The sequence below is a fragment of the Pinus tabuliformis genome, chromosome Q, assembly GCF_031772625.1.
Source record: "Pinus tabuliformis cultivar Carrire ecotype Pingquan chromosome Q, CPIR1, whole genome shotgun sequence".
In the NCBI taxonomy this organism is placed as follows: Eukaryota; Viridiplantae; Streptophyta; class Pinopsida; order Pinales; family Pinaceae; genus Pinus; species Pinus tabuliformis.
In genome coordinates, this window is record NC_142296.1 from 102,678,760 (window position 1) to 102,691,462 (window position 12,703).

At 38.8% G+C, this 12,703-nt stretch overlaps 1 protein-coding gene and 1 pseudogene across 1 annotated transcript in view; one reads left to right on the top strand and one right to left on the bottom strand.

The window, feature by feature from the left end:
• The first annotated feature begins 2,549 nt into the window (after positions 1-2,549).
• On the top strand, positions 2,550-4,899 carry LOC149218438 (enoyl-CoA delta isomerase 1, peroxisomal-like; annotated as a pseudogene).
• Positions 4,900-8,590: 3,691 nt separating this feature from the next.
• Positions 8,591-12,703, bottom strand: part of LOC149218439 (NAC domain-containing protein 54-like) — a 272,481-nt gene continuing 268,368 nt past the window's right edge. The window contains exon 6 of the mRNA XM_089384022.1: positions 8,591-8,661. Coding sequence (XP_089240148.1) covers positions 8,606-8,661 — 56 coding nt within the window. The 3' untranslated portion in view covers positions 8,591-8,605. The remainder of the gene's footprint in view (positions 8,662-12,703) is intronic.

Below are 12,703 nucleotides of genomic sequence, written 5' to 3' on the forward strand. Positions count from 1 at the left end.
TATCTGAATGAGTTCCTGATGCATCATAAACCTGTCCAGACGCCGCCCCAGAGCAGCCTCACCAGTGCGCTGATTGTGCCAGGTAGGTAGCTTCTTGTTCATGGGGATGTCCACAATATGGTTTGAGTCTAGGAGCATTTGCATTTGTTCCGCAATGGGGTCACATTGGGCGTTATAACCCCAGGACTCTCCAGCTCCTAAAGAGAAATTGAAATCCCCCCCCATTACAGTATTCTGAGTAATATGGCCCCCATTGAGAAAATCTTGCCAGAAGGGGAGACGATTCTGGTTAGGCCCATATATATTGATAATTCTGATCGGTATACCCAGGTCACCTGGGATAATATCCATACCAAGAAAGCCTCTGCCCCCCCAGGCCGTGAGGGGCCTACAATTCCGAGGGTTGATACCAATGAGAAGTCCACCAGATCGCCCACACGCATCCAGTCCATGCAGAGTCCATCCCGGGAGCAGGGATTGCAAGCAACGCACCGCCACCTCAGCCGAGCAGAGAGTTTCTTGAAGGAAAATGATATCACATCTTGATACTTGAAGAAGTCTTTTCAGAGCCACACGCTTTTTGGGGTTGGCTAATCCCCTGCAGTTGAAGGAGAGCCAGATCATGGATCACCACTTGTCAAGGGCTCAATTGCTCTAAGTGCCCGTTCAATAGTAACCTGTCGCCCCATGGCGACATCAGCAACGGCATTAAGCTTTGCCGAAGATAGATGAGAGGGTCTGCCACGCTTCTGTTTGAGATGGCGACAAGGGGATGATCCCAGACCCAAGGTGCGGAGCCGAACTCTTGGTCTAAGGTGGTAGTGGTGTGAGCCGGAAGCACCCGGAGAGGATGGGGTGTCCGAACCACCCATGATCAGATCGTGCGAGGGAGGAGTGGTAGAGAAGGTGGGTGGAGGGGGGGCAATGGTACAGAGAATGGAGGGGAGAGACACATTTGCAGATTGTGGAGCTTGAACAGATGAATGAACAATAGAATGCATGTTCATAGTAAAAGACTGAGAGAAAGTGGGAATGGATTCATTACCCGGACGAGAGAGTGCAGTCTCCGCAGGTAGAGAAGCATTTGCAGCAGTCTTTGAGCGAGTCCGCGGCGGTCCCGATGCAGCCAAGTCCTTTCTGCGAGTTGCTTTTGTAGCGCTGTCCCCTTTCTTCGTGGAAGGGGTCTCCTGTTGGTTCTGTGCCTGCTCCATAGGAGCGTTTTCTCCATCCTGATGAATTTCAGTGGCCGGTTGTCGAATTCCCTTGGCATCCTCAGAAGTTACCCTCGAAATCAGTGGGCAGTCCTTGTAGAGGTGGCCGACTTTGTGGCACCTACGACAACGGTAAGGAACACCTTCGTAATCCAGAGGCTGCTTGCGTGATACATGATTGTGATGCAGAGTAATTTTTTCCACCAATCCGGGCCTGATATCCATATTGACTAGTATTCGAGCCATGGTCCTAATTCCAGTTTTCTCATATGACCTGTTGTGCTCCAGATAAGTGCCAAGAGTATCCCCGATTAATTTGAAGGTGTACTGGTTCCAGAATTGCCATGGTAGCCCAGGTAGGCGCACCCAAATGGGCCCTTCCCCCAATTTTTCACGTTCAGGGTCAAAGAGTGGATCCCATCGCTTGAGTAAGACCGGGGCGAGCTCAATGTGCCAATATTGGGAGAGTACCCACTGTGTGTATGCGGGCCGCTGAAAATGGAGAGCGAACCAGCCTCTAGTAAGCACCATAACCTCTGGAAGTTCTTTGAAGTAGGGACCCCAAATCTCGTCCACCCAAAGTTTGAGTCGCGCCGCAGAGTATGTTCGGCCCCGAACTCTGCCAACCAGAACCTTGTGGGCGGCTTCCATAACGTCCGGAAGAGGAGCTTCAGGCCCGATGTTGATGTTGTAGTCCGGGTCAATAGAGCGGTGGCAGCGACCTTTCGTCACCTTTTCAGAGCGTCTGCCGAAAGGAAAGCCCTTCAGAGAATTGCGGCAGGGGTCCGAGGTGCTGTGCTGGGCGGATGCAGCGGAGCGCACCGGCAGGGGCGGAGTGGGGAAGGCCCCAGAGAGAATCGGAGTGCGGGGGGAATTGTAACTGGTGCCAGGAATGAGCGGTACGGAAGGATGGATGGATTGATGCTGAGCCAGCGGCATAAATGAGACAGATGGAGAGTGGGAGCTCGATGGAGGTGGAGGTGGAGGCGGAGGGAGCGGAGGCGGAGGGGGCGGAGTTGAAACAGGGCGAAAGTGATACTGCAGCGGGGAGTCAGTGAGAGGAGAGCTGAGAAAGCAGGTGCCCAGAAGTTGTGCAGTCGCAGGGGAGAGAGGGGGGCAGTCAAGGGGCGAGGATTCCACGGGAGGTAGAGCCGGTGCCTTGTTTTTCTCAGATGCGGACAAGTGTGGCTGTGTAGATGGAACACCCGTCGATGAACCAAGTGCAACGCTCCGCGGCAGCAATAGCGGCCTCCTTGTATGTGCCCAGATGGCTTGATGCGGCATGGGGTCCGCTTCATAATCGACAAGCTCCTCATCCCCCATCATAAACTGTCGGTAATGAGGCGGGGACGGGGTTCGATAACGGGTCCGTCAGCGGGAAAGTCAGAGCGACAGAGAGCGCTCAGGGGGGACCGCAGAAAGAAACAAAGAAACCGTGAAAACCGAGAGGGATGCCGCGACTATGCCGACCGATCACACCAAAACCGGAATCCATACCTGTTAACCGCCATGGATCGAAGTTCAGCTGAAAACCCTAGCTAGGGTTCCACCATTTTCCTCCCTTCGCTTCAAAATTGTTTCAATAGTTACATTTTGTTCAGTCCACACACTTATATGTACATATGTATTAATTATTAATAAATGTATAACATAATTAAATATTTACAAGATTCAAAACCCTATAAAATATGATATAATTATAAATAAAAAATAGTATATCACTGATCTTTTAGGTGCAATTTACTAATTAAATAATTTATCTAAAATTATTTTTAGTTATTATTATTTTTTAAAAATATTAATTAAAAAATTATTTAAATATGTAATTTTCATATTAATTAAAAAGATAATCAACTACATATTTAATTTAAATTGCAAATTTATAAATATTAAATATCGGTTAAATTAAACTATTCATATAAATAGATTTCAACATATAAAGTATATTAATTGAAATATTTGATATGGAATTTTGTTCCTATTAATTAAAAAATATTTAAATATATAATTTTTATATTAATTAAAAAGATGACCAACTCCATATTTATTTTAAATTGCAGATTTCTAAATATTAAATATCAGTTAAATTAAATTACTCATATAAATAGATTTCAACATATGAAGTGTATTAATTGAAACATTTGATGTGGAATTTTGTTCAATAAAAGAAGGGATAATCGCAAGCCTCGATTATATTCAATATAAATAATTTGTTCAACATGGCTATATTAATAAAAATATCCTCTCACTCGTTGAATGTATTGGTATCTTCATAGAGACCAACTACACAATTGTAATGTTTTTGTTCAACTTATTTATAATAATATTTTTTTTTCAAAGGTTTAATGTGAATATAATTAGTATGGCTATATAAATTAAATTATATATATGATAATTGCATATAGAAAAAATATCCCCTTTCATTGGTTGAATGTATTGGTATCTTCATAGGAACCAACTACACAGTGTTAATGTTTTTGTTCAACTTATTTATAATAATATTTTTTTTCAATGGTTTAATGTAATCATCATTAGTATAGCTATATAAATTAAATTATATATATGATAATTGCATATAGATATACACGGTAGATATTAAAGCAATTATTTTATGGTACACCTCATTCAATATTTTCTATATAAAATTATTTGTTAAATATAAATTATAATAAAAATACTATTTTTTGCTTGTTGAATGTAACTATAATTAATATACTTATATAATTAAATACATGTCAATTATGGATAGACATCAATTCATTGTAGGTATAAAGACATTTATCTCATAATGCATCATTGCCAATATTTTCTTTAAATCGAAAAGAAAAAAATGCATAAATACCTTTAAGATAAAATATCAACCTTTTATTCTAATTACTAATGAAAATATGCATATTCCATGTAGGTTAAATCCCTACTATCTACCTAATAATTTTTCATAATTCAACTAAAATTCAAGAAACATGTTCTAAAATAAACATATCTATCACTATAATTACGTTGTAAGGCATTTCCCTTTTAAAACAACTCTCCTAGCTGCCACGGTGTACCCATATGTAGCGTAGGATATTATGTTAGACGATCAAAGAATCCTCTGCCATTAGATTGAAACAATTACAACGAGCTTCCTCGATTGGATAAAATGATAAGCGACACATTTGCATCGTACAACATCAAAAGCTTGCAGTAGAGAGGACCGATTTGAGATCCTCAGACTCAAATTCATGCACCTCGTCACAACCCTTGTGGAATTGAAGTTACCATCAATTGTCGCCGTTTGCGGGCATGCTTTTGCAGGGGGATTCATTTTCACGTTAGCCCATGACTACAGATTCATGAGAAAGGATAGAGGGTTTCTCTATATGAGCGAGCTAGATGTGGGTTTCATCATTCCTCCCGACGACATGTCCATCAGCAGGAGCAAGGTTGATACCTGTTACTTACGGAAATTGCATTGAGCAGACACAAGTACTCTGCTCCCATGGCCTTCAAAGCGGGTCTGGTGGACTTTGTTCACGATAATTTTTTCGAAACCCTAGAGGCCGCCATTGATGCAACTATTAATATGGGTCAGAAAAAATGGAATAAAGAGGTTTACCTGAAACTCAGGTTCTCTCTTTTCTCTGAACCTATGGAGAAACTCTGACTGGTTGCCAAAGAGGGTTCTCCACTACTTTCCCACCTCTGATTTCTATATCTTTAAACATTTTTTTAACTTTGTGAACCCCATGCATCAATTGTTTGAGTACTCAAGTATATGAATAGTATGCATAATATTTGCATACACAGAAGCTAGTGCATTCTACATAATTCTTTTGACAGTTGACCGACTTCCCGAATGTGAAAAGTGGCTTACTAATAATGATGATAGGAAAGAAGAAAAGGCAACATGGTGGCTGAATCGTTTGATGGGGTAGATCCCTGCAATGATGACTTTGTTTAGTCAATCTACTTATTATACTCTCTTATTTACCATGCCAACCCAAGAGGTTTTTGTTAATATTATTCTAATTGCATCTAAAGAAGGAAGATGCTCTATATAGAGGGTAACACTCGAAGATCCATCCCCACTACACTGTGTGTTCAAATGTTGGATAAAATTTACACAATGCATTGACTGCATTAAAAAGAAAGATTATTGCACCCAAGTAAACAAATGTCCGATATACATATGGGGGAGTTCAAACAAATGAACTCTACTTTGCAACCTCAATATTCATTGGAGAAATGGGTTTGGATGGTATCAACTCTGTGCTACCCTTGTGATTACTTCATCAATCAACTTATAGAACTTGTAGTGCTGAAAGCCGCCCAATTTCAATCAACAGTTGTCCATTGAGATTCATTGAAGATAGAGTACTGTAAAATTTTATCCATGGAAAGATTCAATTAGAAGAAAGCATTGTGAATTAAGGTGATATGAGACTACTTTGTTATGAAATGTTTGATTTAAATCATTTACTTATAAAGGTTCCAAAATCTTAATGAAGAGCATTTTCATAAATCCTTTAGAGTGAAGTGTGGTGCATGACCTTCACTTTGAACATATCCTGGTTGGAATCTCCGTGAAACATAACATATGATAAAAAAGAAGCACCAGTAAAGTAACAAAAATGCATAAAAATTTTACTTCTTTTTTCTATGTTATTGTTTCTTATGTCATTGCCTTACGACATTTCCTTTGCAACATGTGGTGCAAATGCTAGTATAACTCTCATAGATTCAAGTAGCCGTAGTCTAATCAGACTACTTTTTTGCCTTGAAAAATTATGGAAATTTCGGCAAAATTTTTATAAATCCAAGTCATATCAATGTTTGAGTGCCCTAGAGGATTTTGATGGTGCTGAATCCATTTCCACCATCAAAAACATGATTTAAACACTGCTTCTGCAAGATTTGTTGAAATTTTTTTGCCCAGATTCCGGCCACTTTTGACCGTCGGGGAAATTCCTCAGCCTCCGTAGACTTGTCCTATTAAGTATGATCTAACATGACTCGAGAGGGATTGAATTTCTTCACATGTAAACTTCTTTAGAATGCAAAATACAATGTTATTTTTCATTTTTTAAGTTGTATTTTTCAATGCTAAATAGAGTATATATAGGACCAAATAAATTTTTTAACCATAAAAACTTGATTTTTGTCATGATATATACATAATTTTTTTTTAATGATATATAACATAATTCACATAAAAATATTTTACATAACATGTACATCCAAATTAAAATAGTTTTTTTATTTATTATTAATGTATTTTTAAGTATATTTCAATATTAATTTGTATATATATATATATATGAATTTGATATCGACATAAATTAGTTAGCATAGATCTTCAAATAGTTTATTGAGTCCAGAGGCTCATAGTTTATTTAAATTTCTTGTTGAAATATTTTTGAAAAGTATATGATTTAAACATCTTAGTGACACATTTTTTTTTACTTCTAATTACTTTACAACATGTTCATTTTTTTTATTATAGCCAACATTATTTTTGTATTTAAAACGTATTTTTTCTTTATTTTATTTTAAAGGTAACGGACGAACGGACAAATTGCACATCCCCTGACAAACTTACACATCCCCTCATACTGGGTTATAAAATGATGATGATGATGATTAACGTCCACTAAGACCAATGCCGTCTATTGCTCAATAATGAGCCTCTCGGCTCAATAACATATATTTTATTTTTATTTTTATTTTTTTGTCAAGAAAATCTACGGATTTGATATAAAAACATGAATCTTCCAAAGTTAACCTTCGTGTGTTTTTGAAATTACTTAAGATTTGAAATATACTTAAATAATTTAATTTCATTTTATTTTACATATTTAAATAAACAATATATAAGGTACCATATCAATTCTTATATATACATAAAATTAATAACAAAAAAAACCTCTATAAAAAGAAAATACTCAAACTATATATTACAAATATTCATATATATATATATAACAAAAAACAATCTTTATAAAATATACCCCAAACTATATATATAACAAATAATCTTTGTAAACTATACTTTTAGAGTATATATATATTCTTTTTATTTTACCATGTTAAAATAAACCATACCATATACAATCCTTTTACATGCATAAAATAAGTAACAAAGAATAATCCCTATATAGAATATACTCAAATTATATATAACAAATAATCTTTATAAACTATACTTTCATAACAAAGAATTATTTATATATATAAAACAAACTAAAGAATAATGATTTATTTTATAAGGATTGAAGTGTGGTTTTTTTGGTGAGCAATTTTCTTGTGATGAATGGAGTTTTGACATTTTGTCTAATAATATGGAGAAAACCCTATGCCCTTCTCCAAGATCTCATAATATTTTCAAACCTGAAAATTAAGAAATGAAAGTATTGGGAGATTCTACATTAGTTATCAAATATATGGTCTCAAAGTCATCTCCTTTAGACATTTGTTTCTTAACCATCATCACAAGGATTTGATACCTCTATTAGAAGTTTGAAGTAATAGAATGGTTTCATATTCTCCGTGAGCGGAAATGCTAGCAAAGCCTCTAAGCCCAAGGGAGGAATTCTCTTTATCAACTCTATTCAATATATTCATGACATCTATTGATCATATAGTTGCTAATTTATATAATTTTCTAATATTTTCATGGAAATTAGGGAAGTCTTTTCTCATCCCTCTCAAGGTTATATATGAGCCACTATGACAAGCATCCTCTACTATTTAAGTCCACATCATTACAAACTATGGAGTCATGGACAACAATATGCATCTTCTTCACAAGAAAGTTAATGAATGTCTTTTGGTTCGTATGCGAGGGAGTGGTGGTATATTACATAATTTTCTCTTGTTAATGGGATATCTTAATCTTAATTAGATTCTCAACTCTTTGATTCAGTGGTTTGTTCGTCGAGTGAAGAGGACCTTTTCAAATGAGATTTTCTTTGCATTCAATAATTTTAACACCTCTAGTCTTGTTTTCTCTCAAAATCAAAATACTAATTTTAATCTCTTAAAATCAAAAAAATTTCCGAAATAGAAAATTCATAATTTCAAAGGAGAAATTACATGCTGTAGATGCCCGAAGGCATATGCTGAAACTGTGGCACTCGTCCACTGTAAAAAAAAAACTAGTAACAGAATAACCCGGAGGGTGTACAGTATTGGTACTATGACCATCAAAATAGTGTTAAGAAAGTATCTCCTGTACATAGAAGATGTCCATATTTACAAACATTTCACTATTATATATAGCATACGTCAAAATGTTCATATTCATACACTGTGAAATTAGAGGTTGCTGCCTCCCTGTATTGCCTCATCGATATAAGGCCTGTGAAAATATTGGTATGTCCCTGCTGGTGTATATTCAGCGATCATCCACTCTCCTAGAGGACGATGCGTCGCTTCTTTCGATAGCCGGTCAACAGTTTCATTTCTTTCCCTGTAGATGTGAGAAACAGATATCTGGTCAAAGAATGTTTTGAAAAAAACAATTTCTTCCAATATATTCTTCAAAGAGTATGCAGAACAAACAATAGTGTTGTTAAACCAATTAGTCACATTCTTTGAATCGCCAAATATTTGCAAATTTCAGCAATTTTTCTTAATGGCAAAGTATAAAAGATGTCGGAGTGATATCAGTTTAGCATGGTTATTTGTTCCTGACCCTAGACCCATACTAATCTGAAAGTAATGAGTTTCAGATAGGTGGAAATAAATGCCTCCCCCACAACCATGCTGTTGGGCGGCCCCATCAAAATAGGCCCATGGAATTGTTCTATTAATCTGTTCCTGCCGGATGTTCCTAGGTCTCACATTGCTGTTGTCATTTGGAAGTTCAGCATATGCCGCACAGATAAGAGGATGGATAAGGTTCCAGTTGACCGGTCTATCCTCAAAAATAAAAGTATTCCTCTTGATCCAAATATGCCAAGAAACAAGAAGTGGGAGGTTCCGAGGTTTGTCCGTAGCCGAGGTACTCCACCAGTGTTCCCAGGCTGAGCTGATGTCCGCCCCCTGCCAGTTTATATTCAAATTAAGTGTTTGAATGACCTGTGACCAGATGCACCTGGTAGTAGGACAAGAAAGGAAGAGATGATGGGTCGATTCTTCTTCTTGAAGGCACAACACACACCGGGTAGGACCCAAGAAAGCCCTTTTTTTTAGATACGATCCAGTGGGGATCTTGTTTTCCAATATGTTCCACATCAACAATCTGGTACGCGGAGGAGCTTTTAATTTCCATAATGAATCCCACCAGCTTTTTAAGACCTCCGGTTTTCTATCTGCGATGATTTTATCATAGCCCTGTTTCGGTGAATATTGTCCAGTTTTTGAGAGTGCCCATATAAGTTCATCCTCTGTATTCCTTAATCTGACATGTGATTCTGTAAGTGCCTGTATATAGCTTTGCCAAGATCTACTCCATTCATTTGGGATATGCCAGTGCTGTTCAGTCAACCATGCTTGTGAATGAAAAGTAGTATTTTGCTGGTCCCTAATATGTCCAAGGAATGTTATACCTCTGCTATTAAGATGATGTACCAAACCATCTGGTAATTTATGGGAGTTTCCACAGCCCGGCCATGGGTCAATACCAATGCGAACAGATGCTCCATTTCCAATTTTCCATAGCAAACCTTCTTTGATAATGGGCATAGCATTGAGAATGGCCCTCCATATCACCGAAATACCCTTCCTGTTCCAAGATGTGTCTCTGATCCAGTCTGTGATGGTCGACGGCCATATGTATTTATGATGAATAACCTCCGCCCAAAGACTATTTTGTTTTAACAGGAGCCAGCCCTGTTTGGCCGCCAAGGCTTGAGCAAAGGCCGGGAGTAATTTAAGTCCCCATCCTCCCCACTTCTTTGGAGTAGCAATTTTGGTCCAATTTACCCAGAAAAAGTCCTGCCCTCCTTTTTGCCATTCCAGAGGAATTTGCAGCAAATTTGTTGAATTCTGTGGAGGATCCCTCTCGGTATCCAGGAAAGTGACATCCAGTATACCGGGGTGGCTTCAAGGACAGATTTTATGAGGATAAGTCTGCCAGCTCTAGAAAGGAATCTATGACACCAGCAACTGATTCTCTTTTCCACTTTTGTGATGAGCCAGGTCCAATTAGCAATCTTGTACCCATCTGGTTTAAGTCTGAAGCCCAGGTATTTGAGTCCTCCCATCAGATCAGTTTCTTGGAAGGCAAACTTTTGAATGGCTAGCTGAGATTCCTGTAGAGTACAATCTGATAGGGAGATGGAGGTTTTTTCTTTGTTTATCTCCATTATCGTTGCTTTGCAGAATAGGATCAGAATCGCATTCAGAGTGGTAGAGTCCCGGACACTCCCATTCAAAAATATCAGGATATCATCTACAAAAAGTAGATGGGTCAGATAGAAATGCTCCATGATTTTTAGTCCACTAAGTCCCCCACTCCTTTTTTCTGTTGCTATAAGTCTGCTCAGTCCTTCCATGACTAAAAGGAAAAGAAGAGGTGAAAGAGGGCATCCCTGCCTAATGCCTCTATCAATATTGAAGGATGAAGTGGCCGATCCATTTACAAGAATAGCTAAAGAGACAATAGAGATGCAACCCATGATCCAGGAGATGAGGATGGGGTGAAAACCCAAGTGAGTGAGGATCATTTTAAGATAAAGCCAATTCACTTTGTCAAAGGCCTTTGACAGATCAATTTTGAGAGAGATTCCCTTAAGGTTCTTGTGTTTTATGGAGTGTAAGGCTTCCTGGGCCGTACCAATGGCTTCCTGTATGTGTCGATGGTGGAGGAAAGCAAATTGCTCCTGGGAAATATGATTAGAAAGGATGGGCTTAATGCGATTTGCAATAATTTTAGAAATGATTTTGTATAGGTAGTTGCAGAGGGATATAGGCCTGAAGTCGTTGAAGGAGGCAGGAGAATCAATCTTGGGAATCAAGGCTATGAAGGTGAAGTTCATGGGAGGATGAATATGACCTTTTATTCTACTCTCTTCGATGACTGCCAATAGATCCTTTCCCAACAGCTCCAGGAAAGCCAAGTAAAATTCCATTAGCCAACCGTCCGGCCCCAGACTCTTGTCTTTTTTGAACCACTTTAGAGTTCCTTCCAGTTCCTCCATGGTGACCGGTTGGATCAAATCCTCAACTGCATCAGGTTCCACAAACCTTGGAAAATACCCTGCCAGATTAATGATCTCCGGTAGATTGATGTCTGTCGGAGCTGTAAATTGTCTTTTAAAATGTGTAATTCCCAATCTAGCTAATTGTTGGTGTGTTGAGGCCCAACCATCAGGATCACTAGGCAACTGCCAGATAGTATTAGTGGCCTTTCTATCGTTTGCGAAGTTGTGGAAGAACTTTGTATTGCCATCTCCCACTTGCAGCCAGATGGCCCTGCTTTTCAACCTCCACTGTTCTTCTTTGTCAAGTAGCAGCTTAATTTTTTGTTTCTCCAGATTGTTCAATTGTACTTTAGTATCCTCCGATAAGAATCCAAGCCCCTGTTCATCCGTTAGCTGTGCAATCTGTAATTCAATATCGATGAGATGTTGTTCATCTCTCATTTTCTTCCTCTTTGACCATTCCTCGGTCCTAATCCTGAGAGTTTTGAGTCTCTCACAGAAATCCGCCGCCATCCTCTGTTCCCGCAGCGGAGGTTGTGATCTCCAGTATTCAGTCACAAGATTGATAAATTCCGGTTCTTGAAGGTAGCCCGTAAAGAATTTGAAAGGAGGACGAGGCTTCTTGGTTGGTCCAGTGATTTGAAGAAGAATGGGAAGATGATCTGATAAACCTCCAGTGCCTACCCATTGTCTGTACAGGGGAAGGTTATGGAGAAGATCTTCATGGATCAGGAATCGATCCAATCTCCAACCCAAAGCAGCTTCCCCCGTTCGACTGTTATGCCAAGTGGGTACTTTCTTGTTCATGGGAACATCAACTAGCTTGTAGGTGTCCAGTAATGTACTCATCTGCTCCGAGATAGGATCCATTTGTGCATGATGACCCCAGGATTCCTCCATTCCCAAGGAAAAGTTTAAATCCCCTCCAATAATGGTGGAATTTGTGATAAGATTATGTTCCAAAAAATTAAGCCAAAATGCCATTCTGTTCTGGTTAGGGGCATAAATGTTGATCACTTTTAATATGATTCCGAGTTCTCCCACGAAAATGTCCATACCTAAGAAGCCCCACCCTCCCCAGGATGAAATGATCTTGACAGCTTTGGGATTAATACCAATTGCTAGGCCACCCGATTTGCCATTTGCATCCAAACCCTGAAAAACCCAACCCGGCAGAATAGATTGGAGGGTTCTTGTAATGTTGTCCGAAGAGCCAAGAGTTTCCTGTAGGAAGAGGATATCACATTTGGTATCCTGTGCCAGCCGTTTGAGAGCCAATCTCTTTTTGGGGTTGGCTAGTCCCCTGCAATTGTAGGAGAGCCAAATCATGGGGAGATAGGGACAGAGGGCTCAATTGCTCTAAGC